Consider the following 15,573-nt stretch of genomic DNA (forward strand, 5'->3'; position numbering starts at 1 on the left):
TGCACTCATTCTATCCAACGGTTTCGTCGCACTAGAAAACGAAAAAGTGCATGTATAGCCGATTTAGTCCCACATCCGTGTGTATGTAACCATACCATGACTACGTAGTGTACTGTATAAACCTTTCATATACACTCATGCAAGCAGCTAAAACGATACACCATGCAATCCGATTGAATATAGACCTGCAACTTGCTATTTTGTGAAGGTATGCACGCACTTATTGTTATCGGATGTTTTTCTTTATCGATCAAATTAATTTCGTTGTGACGATAAGGGAAGCCAACCGACTACCTCGGATTGAAAGTGTATGTCATATGTCACTTGGAAGCCATAATATGGTTTACCAATCCATAATTGGTTTGACATTCCATATGAAGTCGACTTGGATGAGCCACACACATCTACAATGAAAAACAGAGCAACATATTTAACGTACCATACTGAGTGAACACTGTGACGCTGCACATTTAAATAGCTGTACGAAAGCAACTAACACACACAATTTCAATAAAATTTTATCAATGTGTACGAACTTAAACTTCATATCGCATAATTTGACGTGGCTTTTACGAAACGTATTTGTGACGATATATACGTAAGTGGTAAGTAAAACCAAAAAAAAAAAAAAATTTCCTTCAATCCTCCATAAATTATTTGGAACGAAAAGTTTTACAAATTTTTCTGGAACCTGGGTGTACGAGCTGATCCACAGAAATTGGTGTACCAATTCTAGGCAACAATCAAATGGATCTGAGGATTATGTGTACAAGCAAAGTGTTTTGAAAAATAAAAGTCGAGAAAAAATTGTGAATTTTTGTTTTTGCCACTTTGTGTGTGTATTTTTATGACCAGTGTTTTGTCAGTATAGTTTGCCACTCAATCAAATGGATTACACGAAGAATGTAAATTTAACCACGACGAAGTAGAAAAAGTAAATTTTTTTTATATTTTTTTTTCTGTGTTACGTATGCTAGTAAAGTGGATAAAATTGTGTTATCGCTAATATAGCATCGCGGAAAGTCTGCATTTCGTTTGCATTATTTTCGATTCGTGGTTGATACCCTGAAAATAATAAGATTTTAGGGGGAAAACAGTTCAATATGTCAAAAATAATGTGTGTGATTATTTTAACCGTGGATTGTTTGATTTGATATGTCTGTTTTTGTGGATCGTGTTCCGTGCGGTTGGGCTAGAGAAAAGCTGTATCGAATTAATGTGATTGGCTAAAATTTTTTGTATTTATTTTATTTATTTATTATTAAAAGTATGACGTCAAACGTCGTTTTTAAATTTCCATTCGTAACATTCGCCAGTGTTAAAATACAAAAACAAAAAATTGTTGTTCAAATTCAACCACTCAATTCCATTCGAATAATTCATAACTTCGAATGGTTTATGGTTTATATATGGCTTTCCAAATCGTATACACTTCAGAAATGTTCTAATGTCGTAAATGAACAAGCGATTTTGGGCAATTGCCACGGGTGTACCACTTTACTATAAAAATTGTCGTAAAATACCATCGATTTTAGGCAATTGCCGAAGACAATTAAAAGTTACTATAACAGAAAGTCGTTGTTGCCGAAAACTACATTCAGAAAATTAAAAAACGATTCGATGTTTTTGAACGACATTCAACAGGGCTGGTACAAAAATCAAAAATGTTCTAAGCAGCGACAATAATAATAATTGTTCTAAGTTATACACCCCTGTGGCAGTTTAGCGTCAACAGAAATATTTTCTAACATAAATCGATGTTGTCAAAATTATGATTTGTTGAAAATTTAAACGATTCGTCCTGGGGCTGGTAAAAAATCAAAAATGCTCTAATTTATTGTGACCTGTCGTATTACGCTACGGATTCACTCTTTCAATAACTAAAATTTTGACAGTGTGGAACCTATTCGATCACCTTAAATATGACTGTTTTGATTCGATGTATACACAAAAACTCCGGATTGTTGTTAAAACCTTCTGTCAAATTTGGATTCAGAAAAAAAATCATTTGAAAACAACAAATCACAAATTGCCGTGTCACTTTATGTTCATTTAGTCAAATTGGCACTGTGTGTGTTTACATGGATATGAACATTTCATCCACTCCATAATCGTCTCGAACAAGGCGTTCGTTTGGAGGGTTGTTTACTCGCATTCCTTTCGCATATTTTCAACGTTACCACATTCGCGTTACTATGCTACAGACATTCCTACAAATAAAAATCTCAACTTAGCCGACTCTTTATAAGGAGCTGACATAATTGACAGTGTCATTGAGACGACACAACGCATATTAAAAGAAACTTACCTATCTCAAATAACAAAAGGACTAAACAAAAACAAAAAATCGAATTTTGTGTGTCATAGTGCTGAACATGTCATAAATCTCTCAAATCTTATGAGTCACTACGGCAATTGAATGTTTCACATTAATAAAAAGAGTTCGTTTACCATTGATTTGCGGTCGCATCCTTCCGATTAGCGCTAATTGGTAATAATGTTCTCTGAATTCATGTCCGAGATTTAATTGTGCACGAACATGCGTATGCATGTGATCCTGTAGTATGATGTGATCCCATAGTATTACAATATACAGGCCGCATAAGTCTGCTCAGTTTCTCGAATTTCTTTGAATTCCCCGCTAACAACGAACAATTCTTTTTAATAACGCAGACAATTGGCGTTCAATATGAGGTGTAAGTGGTTATTACCTGAAAACTGACTTACTGACAACCAGTAATCAACCAATCTGAAAGTATCTTTTAGCGTCCGATTTTCGGACAAGTGCTTGTGAATGATCTGAGAATGGAACCTCGGTATGGACAGAACACAACAATGAGAGTACGGGGTAAAACAAGTTCTATGAGTTTCATTGAAACTATTCCTTGATGGTATCAGATAAGGTCGCTCGAAAATGTTCTATGCTTCCATCAATACCTGAAGATCATTATACCACATCCATCACAATCCGTTCGAATTGGTGTAATTACGAAATCATCTGTGAACAAATATAACGAAATTTTCCGGTTGCCTAAGATCTTTACGTCTGCTTCTTGTATAAACATCTGCCACCCAAAACAGACTCCTTTGTCGTTACTGCGACATTTAGTTAGAAATAATTATCAAAATTTTGAGAAAAATGAACGTCTGAATAAGTCTTGAAGATTGTAATTCGAATAGATTCTGCAATTCAACGCGATTACAGTCAATATACACTCCAAACGGGATAACAGATTCAGAGTTGATACTGCATTTCGAGGTTGTTGTTTGTGGGCAGATCGTAGCGAGTTTTTCCCCCACAAAGCCTTTCGAAGTTTCAGCGGAGGGGCGAAAATGACTATTTTGTCTCCTGCTTTGTGAAAATTAACTTCCCAATGATTGTTTCTCGGGATGACAATTTTTCCCTGTAGGAAACATCCTCTTAATCTTTTCAACGTTTAACGTTTAGTAACCGCGACAGATCAAACCAACGCCAATTTATTCGTTCGTAAATTTAATGACCGGGCGCATTTGGATTTATGAAATTATTTTAGATAAAGGACATTGACACCAATTAATCGTATATAGTGGTTATTCGTGCCAAAAATCGTTAATAATTTCATAAAATTCATTGTCAATTATTATGAATGGTATACGTTGGTGTGACATCGTTTAATGGTATCGCATCAACACCGGATCTTGTTGACATTTTTGTGGTAAATCTTGTTAAAATCCGTAGATTTGTTGAACTGGTTAGGGAAAATGGATTAGGATTGCTTCAATTTCGACGTATCCTATTTGAACGTATCCATAATCAGAATCATCTAGACAGTTACTTTCAACCAAATTTGTGTCTAAATTTGCTTCAGCTGTTTTCCTGGCTCGTCTACTCTCATAAACACACTCGTTATACGTCCTTATTAAGATTTAATAATCACACACACATGCTCGTGGTATTGATGGAGCCATAAAAGCAAGTCCATTGTGTGTGTGTGGACCAGCTGAAGCTGACCTAGTCACAAATTTTTCTTGACTTTAACTGAACATTCTTCGACCTGCCACTTTACATTCGACCATTACGTATCAACTGAACCGAGACGATTCGTTATCGCCCAAATTTAACGTTTAAATTTTGATTCCCTTTTCAGACAATAAACTGAAACAAATTATTCGCTAACCGTGGCGCTGCTATGGATAGTATGGTAGAAGAAAACGGAAATTCGAGTTTAGATCCCCTAGGGGATGGGACATCAATAGCCACATCAGTGTCGGATGGTTCAGCACCACAACAAACCACATCGGGCACAACCATTTTAACAACAACCGCAAATATTGTACAATTTATTCCAGCCACTAACAATCAGGTACTCTACAATGTACGGACAAAATTTTATTTTTCTTACAAACAAAATTTTTAATTTACAATCGAAAATTTTTGTGTCTAACAACCCTTGGAATTGAAACAATTTGAAATGCTTCAACCGACAATTGACCTTGAAATCATCAGAATTTTTTTGTTTTTGATTGACATGAAGCGCAACCGAATTAGTTTCCTTCAACGTTATACCATCCTGTTGTTAATACTAACCGTATTTTGTAAATCATTAATTACTAACACTTAATCATCTACCATCAACTATTTTGCATGCATTTGTGTAACTATCCTCTGTCCAACAAATTAAAACAAACAAAAAAATCAAAAAAAAAAATTTGTGTCGTATAATCGTTCTTGTGCAATCAATGTGTCTTGGTCATTTAAGCGCCAACAAAAGCTTAAACTTTTTCCAAATTTCATCCACAACTCAACACAATTTCCCGCAACTAATTTTAGGCTCAATCTGTAATACAGGCCAATCAATCTTCAGTCATACAAACAGCAACAAATATGCAGCCGTTAACACTAGCTAAAAGTGGCATCCTCTATTTGAATAAAGGCAATTCCGTCATACACACCACACCCGGAATACAAGTGCAGGTTGTTGAAACATTTTAGCATGCAATGAATTGCGAACGAAAGAAAAATAGCCTTTCGTTGGATCGGAATCGAAATGTACAGGACTGATCGTTAAATTCATATTGAAATTTTAGGTCAAACCAGAACCAGCAACGATGAATCAATTACAAGGCACAGACACTAATAGTGAAGACAGTTACTCGGACGACGATTCACCTAAACGACGGAGAGATTTACTTACACGACGACCATCCTATCATAGGATTTTAAAAGACATCACTGGCCCAGATATAGCTGGTGAGTAGTGTTCGGTGATTTTGTCCCTGAAGGATTCTTTTGTGGCGTTTTTTTTTTTGTTTCTATCTTCTTCGATTGTTAAAAAACCCAAATTGGATATCGTTGTTGAAATTTGCTCTTTTTTTCAACAAGGACAGCCTAGCCGGTCTACGGCTTTGTGTTTGTTGTCCATAGTAGTGCCTAATGTAACGTAAAGAAAATATTTTGTATTTACCGTTTTTTGCTTAGTACTACCAGCAGCAACTTTACAAATTACAAATGTTCAAGGTTCTGATGGGCTACATGCGATTCAGACAAGTGGTAGCGGAACTATTGTACAATATACGACATCGAGTCAGGATGGTCAGCAGTTTTTTGTGCCCGGTGAGTGGAGTATGTAGAGATTTTATTTTATTTTTGTTAACTTCCCCATTCTTCCAACGTATTGATGATGGTCGCACCGAGCAAATTGTTAGTTGTTTATCCAAATTATTTACATCGATCATTCACTCATCCTTCGTCCATTCTCCCATTTCCCATTTAAATCACAAATTTTTGGTTATAAACGTTTCCGATTCCGAACACCAATTATCATTCGATAGCCGGCAGTCAATGAACAATTTCTAACACACAAAATATCTTTCTGTCGTCCAGCAGAAGATCAGTCCCGAAAGAGAGAAATTCGATTGCAAAAGAACAGAGAGGCCGCCCGTGAATGTAGACGCAAAAAGAAGGAATACATCAAGTGCCTGGAAAATCGTGTGGCTGTACTGGAAAATCAAAATAAAGCCCTCATCGAGGAGCTGAAGGCACTGAAAGAATTGTATTGTCAACAGAAGAGCGACTAAATTTTCTACAAAGGAAACATCTTTTCAAAAATAAATAATCGACACGTTTATCATCAAAAAAAGGTGTGTGGGGGCCTAAAAAAAATTAAATTTTTCGTTCAAAACATTGGAAAGAGGAAGTGTTATGTGTGTCGTTAAAATTTAACTTTTTCAATTCGATTCATTTAATGTAAAGTAAAAAAGAAAAAAGAAAAACAAATTATCAGTTTGTAGCTATGTATAAATTATGTACATAAATCGGAGAGGAGTTAACGGGAGGAAGAAAGAAAAAGAAAAAGATTTATTAGTCGAAGATAATGATGGAGCGATCTTTACTTTGTTCATTCATATTGCATATTTAATAAGATTTTCTCAGCTTTTGTTTATTTTCACTCTATTTTCTTGTTCAAAATAAAAAGCTCACGGCGAATTGAACAATTTTTTTTCCGGTAGATGTGAATGCGAATGTAAATTTGCTTAAAAGAGAAAAATTTCAATCTCCAGCCTGGCATTTCGTTTGAAGTGTTTGATACATCTGCGATCAAAGTTATTTTACGCAAAGATTTCTTGTGCTGGTCGAATCTTATAATTTTACATAAGGCTTAGATCGAAATGTAAACTTATTCGTCAGTTACATGCGTCATGCCTCAAAAACCGTACTTTCCATTAGTGCTGTATCGGCCGGCCGAACAATTCCGGCCCGACCGACATTTTATCCGGCCCGATTTTAATACAGTCGGACTAGATTTTCGCAGAATAAATAAAGTCGGAATGGGTCAGGCTTGTTCGTATATTAAACATCATTTTTTTGCCAGTCGGACTTTCAAATAGCCACGGCTTGCACATCTCTACTTTCCATGTTTCAAACACGTCTGTCGGTGCTTCCAAAATTTCAGACCATTTCAGAATAAAAATTTAAAGTTTACATTCGTGCTCAATACGGCTTGGAACACGTCAGGCTTAGTCTGACCTGAAATCCCAGAACTTTAGCGGTTCCTCAAAAACTTGAGTTCACGATCAGGTAACTTGACTGGAAACCTTACAAGGTTCTTTGGATACCTGACCAGCTTTTGGGAAACCTGACATGGTTCCTTGGAAACCTGAAAAGATTCCATGGAAACCGAATACGGTAGCTCTCCTTAATTATGTTCAGTTCAAAATCCAATAAGTGGTAACCTCAACCGAAACTAGTCCTCCTTCGGTACGGTTAAACAGTCTAACGTGACCAGTTTTCTGAGCACCAATGTTTACTTGGTCTTGGTCATCGGATCTTTATTGATAAAATGCAATCAATAAAGTCGAAAAATGTTTCGCCTCGGTTCTGTAAATTAATTAAATTTTTTGTTGAGCAATGAAGGCTTCCATCGGAAATTTCACAAATTCATTGCTCATCGTTGACTAATGAGTTTGTCAACCACAAAACATTCTTTTAAATCTGATACAAGAAAGGAAAAGATTCTCTGTCCGTTGATCTTGGAGATGATTTTGTAATGTAAACGTGAATAATATGTAAATAATTTATACATTTTATCAACATTTTATTGCTATAATGTTTTAAAAGTATAAAAAAAAACTAAAAAAATTCTACCACCGCCATATTTGCAACCCAAAAATTATAAACGAACACAAACTGAATGTAAAAGATTGAACAATTTAAAACTGATAAATGAAACCATATTGTTGCAGTGCCTTTAATAAATAAAAAAAAATGTAATAAACACAGTAAATGTCCATAAAAGTAAAAAGAAATTGAGGAAAAAAAGAAACATAAACTAAAACTATGAAAAATTGTAGTTAATGTGTGAAAGTTAAAATTTAAATGAGGAAAAAAAATTACAAAAAAAAATTCTTTCATAAAAATATTCGTTCATTGCAGAAAAGGATAATTGTAAATAGAAGAAAAAGTGTTTTCATTTCCTTTTTTCTTTATGGCAACAAATTATCAAGCAGTTTATTTCATTCAATTGAAGACAAATAAAACCTAAAACAACAACTATTGATCGTGCAGCCACTCCTTAAAAAACGAAATGACACATTACCAGTCTTTATTTAACACATTTTTGTTCCTAAGCCACCTGAAACATCAATTGTGGGATCCGAATCAAGACATTAGCTCAAGATTAACATTATCCAAAACAACAACTTTCTTGACCGGACAATATCACGAAAAAAAAGTGGTTATTGCCATTCCAAGATAAGAATATTTTTTCCAGTAAATTTATTACACAATGTGCAATCTAACAACAGTCGCAAGTTTCGGACAAAGATTGTGTGTTAACTTCATTGAACAGTACAGCTTAAAATGTGTCTTACGTTATTATAGTCAATTAAACTGGTATAAAATTGCATTATTTATGACGAACGAAAGAATAACAGCAAGAGCCACCTCATATCAATATCAATACAACGGTGTAATCGGTCTCAATCGATCCAGTTCAGAAGGTGAATATTTCACATTGCAAGAAAGTCGTAAAAAAAAGGAAACGAAATTCTGTTCTATTGATTCGGTGAAAAAATTGCTTGATTATGATTTTTGTTGCCTAAATAGATGGTACTTAGATATATATTATATAGTCCTACTACACTCAACCACTTTATTAAAATAACATTAAAAATGAGATCCGAATAAAGAGACGATGATATATATTTTTCTAACCGTTAATAGGGAAAAAAACGTTTAATCTAAAAAAAGAAAATATTTAAAAAAAAATAATCAAAAAATCAGAGCTTTTAATTTATACAAAAGGAAAATCTGGAAATCTACTGCGAAATGTTTACTGTACTTGAAATACGAAATTATTATTGGGAAACGAAAGAACTTCTGCAGAAGAGGTTTTTTTTTTGTTTCTTTCGGATTTTATGCATTTTTCTCCCCTAAAATGACACGTCTGAACAGGAATGCAATGTTGACCAGCGGAACCGCACTTTTGCAGTGCGCGGTGAGACCACCATCTTCTCTCATTTAGAATTCTGAATCTTTGTTTTTTCAATTGCACTATTCCATGATTCTGTAGGCTGAAAGCAGAGGGATTCACGCAAACCGTCGCACTCTTGCAGTCGGCTTGCGACATGACTGATAAAGATAAGCGCTTAGCCGTGTCAATCTGTTGAAAATGCCAACATATTTACGGCCATCAATTTACTTCAGCTGATTTTCAGCTGGTCCACCTATACAAAGAAAACTGCTTATACTTGTTTCTATGGGTGGAATAGCTACAAGCTCGCGCCTGATGGTAAACCCGTATAAGAACGTATACGACGTTTTGATTGTGTGAGTGGACCAGCTGAAAATCAGTTGAAGTATGTTTGTGTTTAAATTTCACTGACGTCCACTGTTGTACTGGTGATACATACACTAGCCGTTCATTTAAGAGTCCATTTTCGAATTTTCTTGAAAATTCGTTTCGAGAAATTAGATAAAGTTTTCATGAAATTTCGAGAAGATATTTTTTTTTCAAAAGTCGGTTCTGGTCTGTTTGATATTTAACATTTTTCCGAACACTTTGAAATTTGTCTTCCGTTTCCAGCCTACAAGATCTTTAAGTGAACACTTCTCTATACTGCAATTCTTCCTGGTATGTCAAATCCTTTTAAATAATGAGTTTTCCATCGAAGAGACTTAAATAATAGTTAGAATGTAAACAGTCTTTGGTTATTCATTCCGCAGTCACATATTTTCACCAGTGGTGTTAATATAGATAAAATTAGAACTCGAAAAATAAGAAGGAATTGTTTGCTTCGTCCTGTCATCATGGATGCGTATAATATCGTGGAGAGAGATAGAAGAGATATAAATTTGAGCAGGGATTTTCCCTAATATTTCTCCATTTGATTAATTGAATTTCTCAAGCAAAACGATTCACTTGAAGCTGAATGTAAATAATAAATGTGTAGAATGGGCAACGTATGACCTTTTTTTTACTAAAAATCAATTTCCTAAGATTTTGTGAATCAGTTTTAAAAAGATGTTAATTGAATTTTAAGAGAACCATCACATTACACCAGAATTTGACAAACGAAATTATGGAATCAATGGTGGATTTTTGTCATTATACCGAATGATAAATTTTGCTTTAATCAATTCAGACTTTAAACTTTAAAAAAACCAAAACTGTCGATGTAAATAATTAGAACAAGAGGCAAATGCTGGAAAGTCAACTTACAAATAAAAATTATAGAAAAATCATTCGGTTTATAAGCCCACAAATTGCGTAGGGTGTTGCATATCACTTTCAGTTATATAGTCAACTATCTTCATTAACTTGATTGTTTTTTCCACTTTTCTTTCCAATTATAAACTCTAAGACTAACTACGGATATATTACAATGCGATGATGATACTGTCGAGTTTCAATCATATTTTTTGTACGAAAATACCCAGTCTATCGCCAATTAAATTGAATGTCTTAGACAAAAACCTTTCACTAAAAGGAGACTACACATAAAAAAGAACCTACCATCATACCACAGAAACCATTTTACGGAATATATTTTTATTTTTCTTGATGGATACACAACATGATGTAAATAGAATTAAAATGAAAAAAAGAAAAAAATTTATTAATAAAATTAATTACAAGCAGAAAAATAAGAAGGTTTAAACAGAATATATTATTTAAAGAACTATGTATAATTGTAATAGATAAATATTTCAAGAAATAAAACAAAACAAACAAAAAAATTGAGGAGCATACAAACATATAAATGGTAAAATGCAAAACGGATGAAGCAAAACGAAAAAGGATAAATATAATTTTAAATTAAAAGAAAAAAAATGGAAAAATTAAGAAAAAAAACTTAAATTGTTGTGTTAAAAAAAGATGAAAAAAAATGTGAAAAAAAAACAAAAAATGAAAAAATTAATGTATAAAACAAACCAATGAACATAAATGTTTCCTTGGGAAGGTTAACGTTTTCTCTATTTTAAAAAGGAAAATTGTACCTTCTTTCTCATGAATACAATTAAAAAAACAAAACAAAAAAAAAATGATAAAACAGAAAATTTACTTTAAATATGTTAATTATGGATGGCCATAATTGTACAATATTTAGGTTGTAAAATATATTTTATATTTGAAAATGTGAAGATGACGAACCATGTTTTATTGTTTCATTACTCGTCAGAGAGATGAGTTCCGTTTTCCCATCTACAAGTGTATTTATTTATTTCCTGCCCCATGCGAAAGTTGATCATTACATGCCATTTTTATCTTTGCAAAAATGATCCATTACATGAAGATTATTTTCGGTTAATTTTAAGTGAATTCTCTTCTCATAATCAACTTTCACAAGGGACAGGCAATAAACAAGAATGCATTGGGTGCTGCAACGTAATAAGGAAGGGTCGGATCGTTTGTTTATCGTTTTTTTTGTCACATAATCTTGTCATATTTAAACGATTTAACAAAAAGACAATTTAATATAATAGTACTTTCCACTCAATTTCACTATCACACCCAAATCACATCCACCCCGAACTTAGTCAAACGTAGTTTAACAATAAAGAAAAAACGTTGGTAAAGTCCGCTCATCGTAACATGTTTTTGAAACGTCAGATCACCAAAACAAAAATTTAGTGAGCGAGGGACATTAAAAAGTACATTCTAAAAGTGAAAGGAATATTAAGATTTGACATATTTTCAAATATTTGTAAGGCTTTATTTCGCGCGCTTTCTTAGAACGTAAGTTACCTTACACATCCATTTATCTATTCTTTCCGCATAAACGTTCTTTGTGTTTGCTTATCTATATACCCTATATCGATGATTAGAGGTGTGTCACATTCTTTATTAATTAATTCGTTAATAATTTTATGACACTCGCAAACTCACTCGTGTGTTCTTGGGCAACTTGCTTCGTTGTTTGTTTTTCGACAAGTGTTGCTGTACACCTCACAGTCGAATCAGATATACAAGCTTTACACTTGACGAAAAAGAAAGTTCCCAAAGTGTGTTGCTCTGAGTTTGCTTTCATCACAACATTGTTACCTCATTATAATGAATCACTTTCGCAGTATGCCAATGAACTAAAAACTCATTTTCCGGAGGTGCTTCCTTTCATAATATTGTACATCGTAACTCTGACTAGTTGAACAGTAGCTCTCGACTTCGGCCTGGCGCGGGCTACAACCTTCTTTTAGTTAAATTTTAAATTTGAAAGTTAAAAAAAAGGTCGGGAGCCTAGATAATCGGACCTTTTCATTTTTGATCATGTTTTCCTCGTATTAGTCAGAACTTTTCGTTTATTCCTAAATTTGTTTTCAATAATAGATCAGGAGTTCAAGCCATCCGTAACAGGTTACGTCGAGAATTTCAGCAGAATCTTCGAATATACTCAAAAAAAAAAAAATCAACAAAAATATAGGTAAAAACCCGGATTTAAGATATAACATCTCGTTACAGTACCTTATTGAGAATTTTGATTCCCACTTTAAGATTAGAAGACTTTAAAGGAAAAACCAAACCGAATGTCGACTAAACTTTGTTCAGATCATGTGTTATTCCTAACCGTCCCCCTCTTATCCGTTATTTGATCTATCATCCACGTAATAACCTGAATCTTAAAAGATCTGCCTCCTTTAAGACAGCGGAAATCGTGAAATTTTCAGATATAATACACGGCAATATTTATATGTAACAAACGAAAACATTACTCTACGTCGATGGCTTATATATCCAAGTGTTTATAATATTTAAAATTATGGAACAATAACTTTCGCAAACAAAAAAAATCGTTCTTCATTGATCAGTAGAGATAAAAATGATTTTTTCCTAACTCTCTTCAGGTAATAATTATAATTAACGTTCAGTATCGAATAGAGTGCTATATAGAATTACATCTATATTTTGGTGGGATAGGACATTTTAATCAATCTGCCGAAACTAAAACTAAAATATTTTCATCATTTTCTCTCTCCTAAAACTTTTAATTTCGACAAGACAAGTTAACTGAGCCATACGCTCAGATTTTCATGGAGAAGATAATGCAAGGCATGCAAAACAGACGATATATACGACAAACAACTTGCAGAATTTATACACGTCGACCAGTTATTACGTCATTACCAGTCGGGCTTTCGTGGTCAACACTCATGTGAGACAGCACTCAATGAAATACTCTATGAATGGAAAGAAGCCCTCAACAATTCAAAGACTTTCAGACTTTCAGAGAGCATTCGAAACAATCACACCGAGGCTACTTCTTCAGAAATTGTACGAGGAACAGAATTAAAATGGTTTCAAAGCAATCTCACCGATAGGACACAAGTCGTAAAAATTTGTGAAGTAATTTCGGAAGAATTAAACAAACAATTCGGCGTACCACAGAGATCTATTCTTGGACCAACCCTGTTTATCCTCTACATCAACGACCTTGGAACCGATCTTCAGCACAGCAAAATGAGACTCTTTGCAGATGACACTTTAATGTATGTGGTTGCTGAAAATATAGACGTTGCGGTATCTCAAACAAACAACGATCTCACCACCTTGTACAGCAAAATCTGCCAAAATAAATTGAAACTAAATTTGGACAAAACGAGAGTGACGATTATAACGAACAAATCGGTTAAGAGAGACGAAGTGCTCATTTTTGTAAATGACAGTAAACTATCGATAGTTGACCATGTAAAGTACTTAGGTGTGATAATAGATGAAAGACTTTCTTTCGATAAATATCTTAACTACATTATTTCTAAGAAAGTTGGGATGAAAGTGTCAGTGCTTGCTAGGCTTAGTATCAGAAGTTGAACCTTTATAAGTCAATAATACGTCCTCATTTTGAATATTGTAGTAGTATTCTGTTTATGTGCAATAAGACTGACGTTTCACGATTACAAAAGACAAGTGAGGACAAGTGAGTGTGCAAAAATCAATAGTTTATAAAACCATGTTGTTCATCCATAGAATTCTTAAAGGTAAAGCACCTCAGTATTTGACGGGAAAGATTGTGTATAATTATGAAAGCCGAACTAGATTTGTAAGACATTCGTGTGATACAAAGTTAACAGCAGCAGTGAGGTCGACTAGTCAAAATGCCTTATTTTATAAGGGAATAAAAGTGTACAATTCGCTACCTAAGGTTATTACTGGGGAAGTCTCATTTCGTAAAATTGAAAACTTGTTAAAAGAGCGTATAGTTAAGAGCGTTATGTGAAACGGAAATATAATGAATAGAAAGGAAGGAGCGGTTCATTATAGAAACTTCAAATGAGGGACCTAAAACACTGTATGAAAATGAAATCAAATGAACACTGACATAAGTTGAAAAATTTAAGAGTGATATCGCGAAATCTTCGAACAATTTGTATGGAGGACAAATCCAACGTATCTGGATTTTTGTCGAGTATGGTACCCATCGAATCCTTGCTTCATTACGAGTTCAACGAGGTATTCGCCTCTCTCGGAATTGTCGTTTTCGTGGTAGAGCTGTTTGAAAAATCTGTGGTTTTCAGGTGGAAATTTTTTCATCCTGATTATCTGTGGTAATAAAGGGTCGACTTCGTTCAAATTTTAGGGGATTGTAGTGCTAGACTAGACTGATCACATAAGCTACCAAATACATCGGGCTGTTTGCTGTACTGGCTTCAGTGACTGTATTAAAAAAAAATCTCTGACTACTAACGGGTGCGCGCATCAGCAAACCTAACGGTTTAGGGTTCCATTAGAAGGCTTAGTCTCGGTACTTCCTAAGAATATAACAACTTGTGCTGGAGGGACTATTGGCATTAAGAGATAGGGCAATTTCTAAAATGTCACCTATTACTCCAAAGAAATTTCGACCGGTTTGACGACCACTTTAATTTTTTTCACCTTAAATGTAATTTACACAGTTCCTTGGTACCTCAGCTTTCCAATGATAATTTTCCTGACTTAACTTCTTACATAAAATGTGAAATTTGTTAACTTTTATGAATCAGCCAAGTTTGTGGTTGGTTGGATGCGTGTGATAAATGCTCCTAGGACCCTGGGCTACATTATGGAACAGTTTGCTATACCAAGAAAACTAAATTCACATGGTACCATACTCGTCAAAAATCCGGATGGCATGGCTAGCCGATTCGCAAAATAAATAAGGCTTCTAGGTAATTCAGGTCTCTAGTCAAACAAGCGCTCCTGCCTGGGTTACTTTTACTCTGCCGTGATATAATTCACAGCTCGAGTTATGGTTTGATGAAATGGTTATGTTTCATAGATATATACGTTCTGACACAAAAATTTTAATGACTTTGATCTGTATATAGTAGTATGATCCTACCATTAGCCTGATCATTATATATAAAGTCTAAAAAGCTGAATTCTGGTTTTTTTTTATCGTTTCGAAGGTTTGCACGTGAAGTCCCTAGGTTCAAAGAGGCCAAATTACCACCAATTTTGACGTAGTTTAACTTACTTGCACGAGTGCAATGCACTTCAAGCAAAAGTGATTATATCCTACAGCTGCCAAATTTTGTATTTTGTATGAAATGGATTTTTACAGTGTTTTACAGTTGTGTGACTGTCGAGCTAGAATACCACCAACACATTTCAAGCATGAGTG

General features: G+C 34.2%; 1 protein-coding gene across 24 annotated transcripts; it reads left to right on the forward strand.

Annotated features, from left to right (window-relative positions):
- The first annotated feature begins 460 nt into the window (after positions 1 to 460).
- On the forward strand, positions 461 to 10,859 carry LOC119068881 (cyclic AMP response element-binding protein B). Of its 24 annotated transcripts, none has more exons than XM_037172723.1 (6): positions 461 to 605; positions 4,128 to 4,355; positions 4,811 to 4,954; positions 5,068 to 5,230; positions 5,459 to 5,602; positions 5,864 to 10,859. In XM_037172723.1, the coding sequence occupies exons 2-6, from the start codon at positions 4,170 to 4,172 to the stop codon at positions 6,055 to 6,057; spliced, it is 831 nt and encodes a 276-aa protein (XP_037028618.1). In that variant the 5' UTR covers positions 461 to 605; positions 4,128 to 4,169; the 3' UTR covers positions 6,058 to 10,859. The 24 variants fall into 24 exon arrangements, with proteins under 24 accessions (XP_037028618.1, XP_037028635.1, XP_037028639.1 ...); XM_037172740.1 differs by having other exon boundaries at positions 462 to 605; positions 4,128 to 4,343; positions 5,498 to 5,593; XM_037172744.1 differs by having other exon boundaries at positions 462 to 605; positions 4,128 to 4,343; positions 4,829 to 4,954; positions 5,498 to 5,593.
- The last annotated feature ends 4,714 nt before the right edge of the window (positions 10,860 to 15,573 follow it).

This window comes from Bradysia coprophila (assembly GCF_014529535.1).
Source record: "Bradysia coprophila strain Holo2 chromosome X unlocalized genomic scaffold, BU_Bcop_v1 contig_20, whole genome shotgun sequence".
Lineage (NCBI taxonomy): Eukaryota > Metazoa > Arthropoda > Insecta > Diptera > Sciaridae > Bradysia > Bradysia coprophila.

Excerpts from the sequence above, each read along its gene's own strand:
- LOC119068881 (XM_037172723.1), top strand. The coding sequence starts at position 4,170 with ATGGATAGTATGGTAGAAGAAAACGGAAATTCGAGTTTAGATCCCCTA. Across the intron at positions 4,356-4,810 it reads ACAATCAGGTACTCTACAAT|GCTCAATCTGTAATACAGGC; the intron begins GTACGGACAAAA and ends AACTAATTTTAG. Across the intron at positions 5,231-5,458 it reads CACTGGCCCAGATATAGCTG|TACTACCAGCAGCAACTTTA; the intron begins GTGAGTAGTGTT and ends TTTTTTGCTTAG.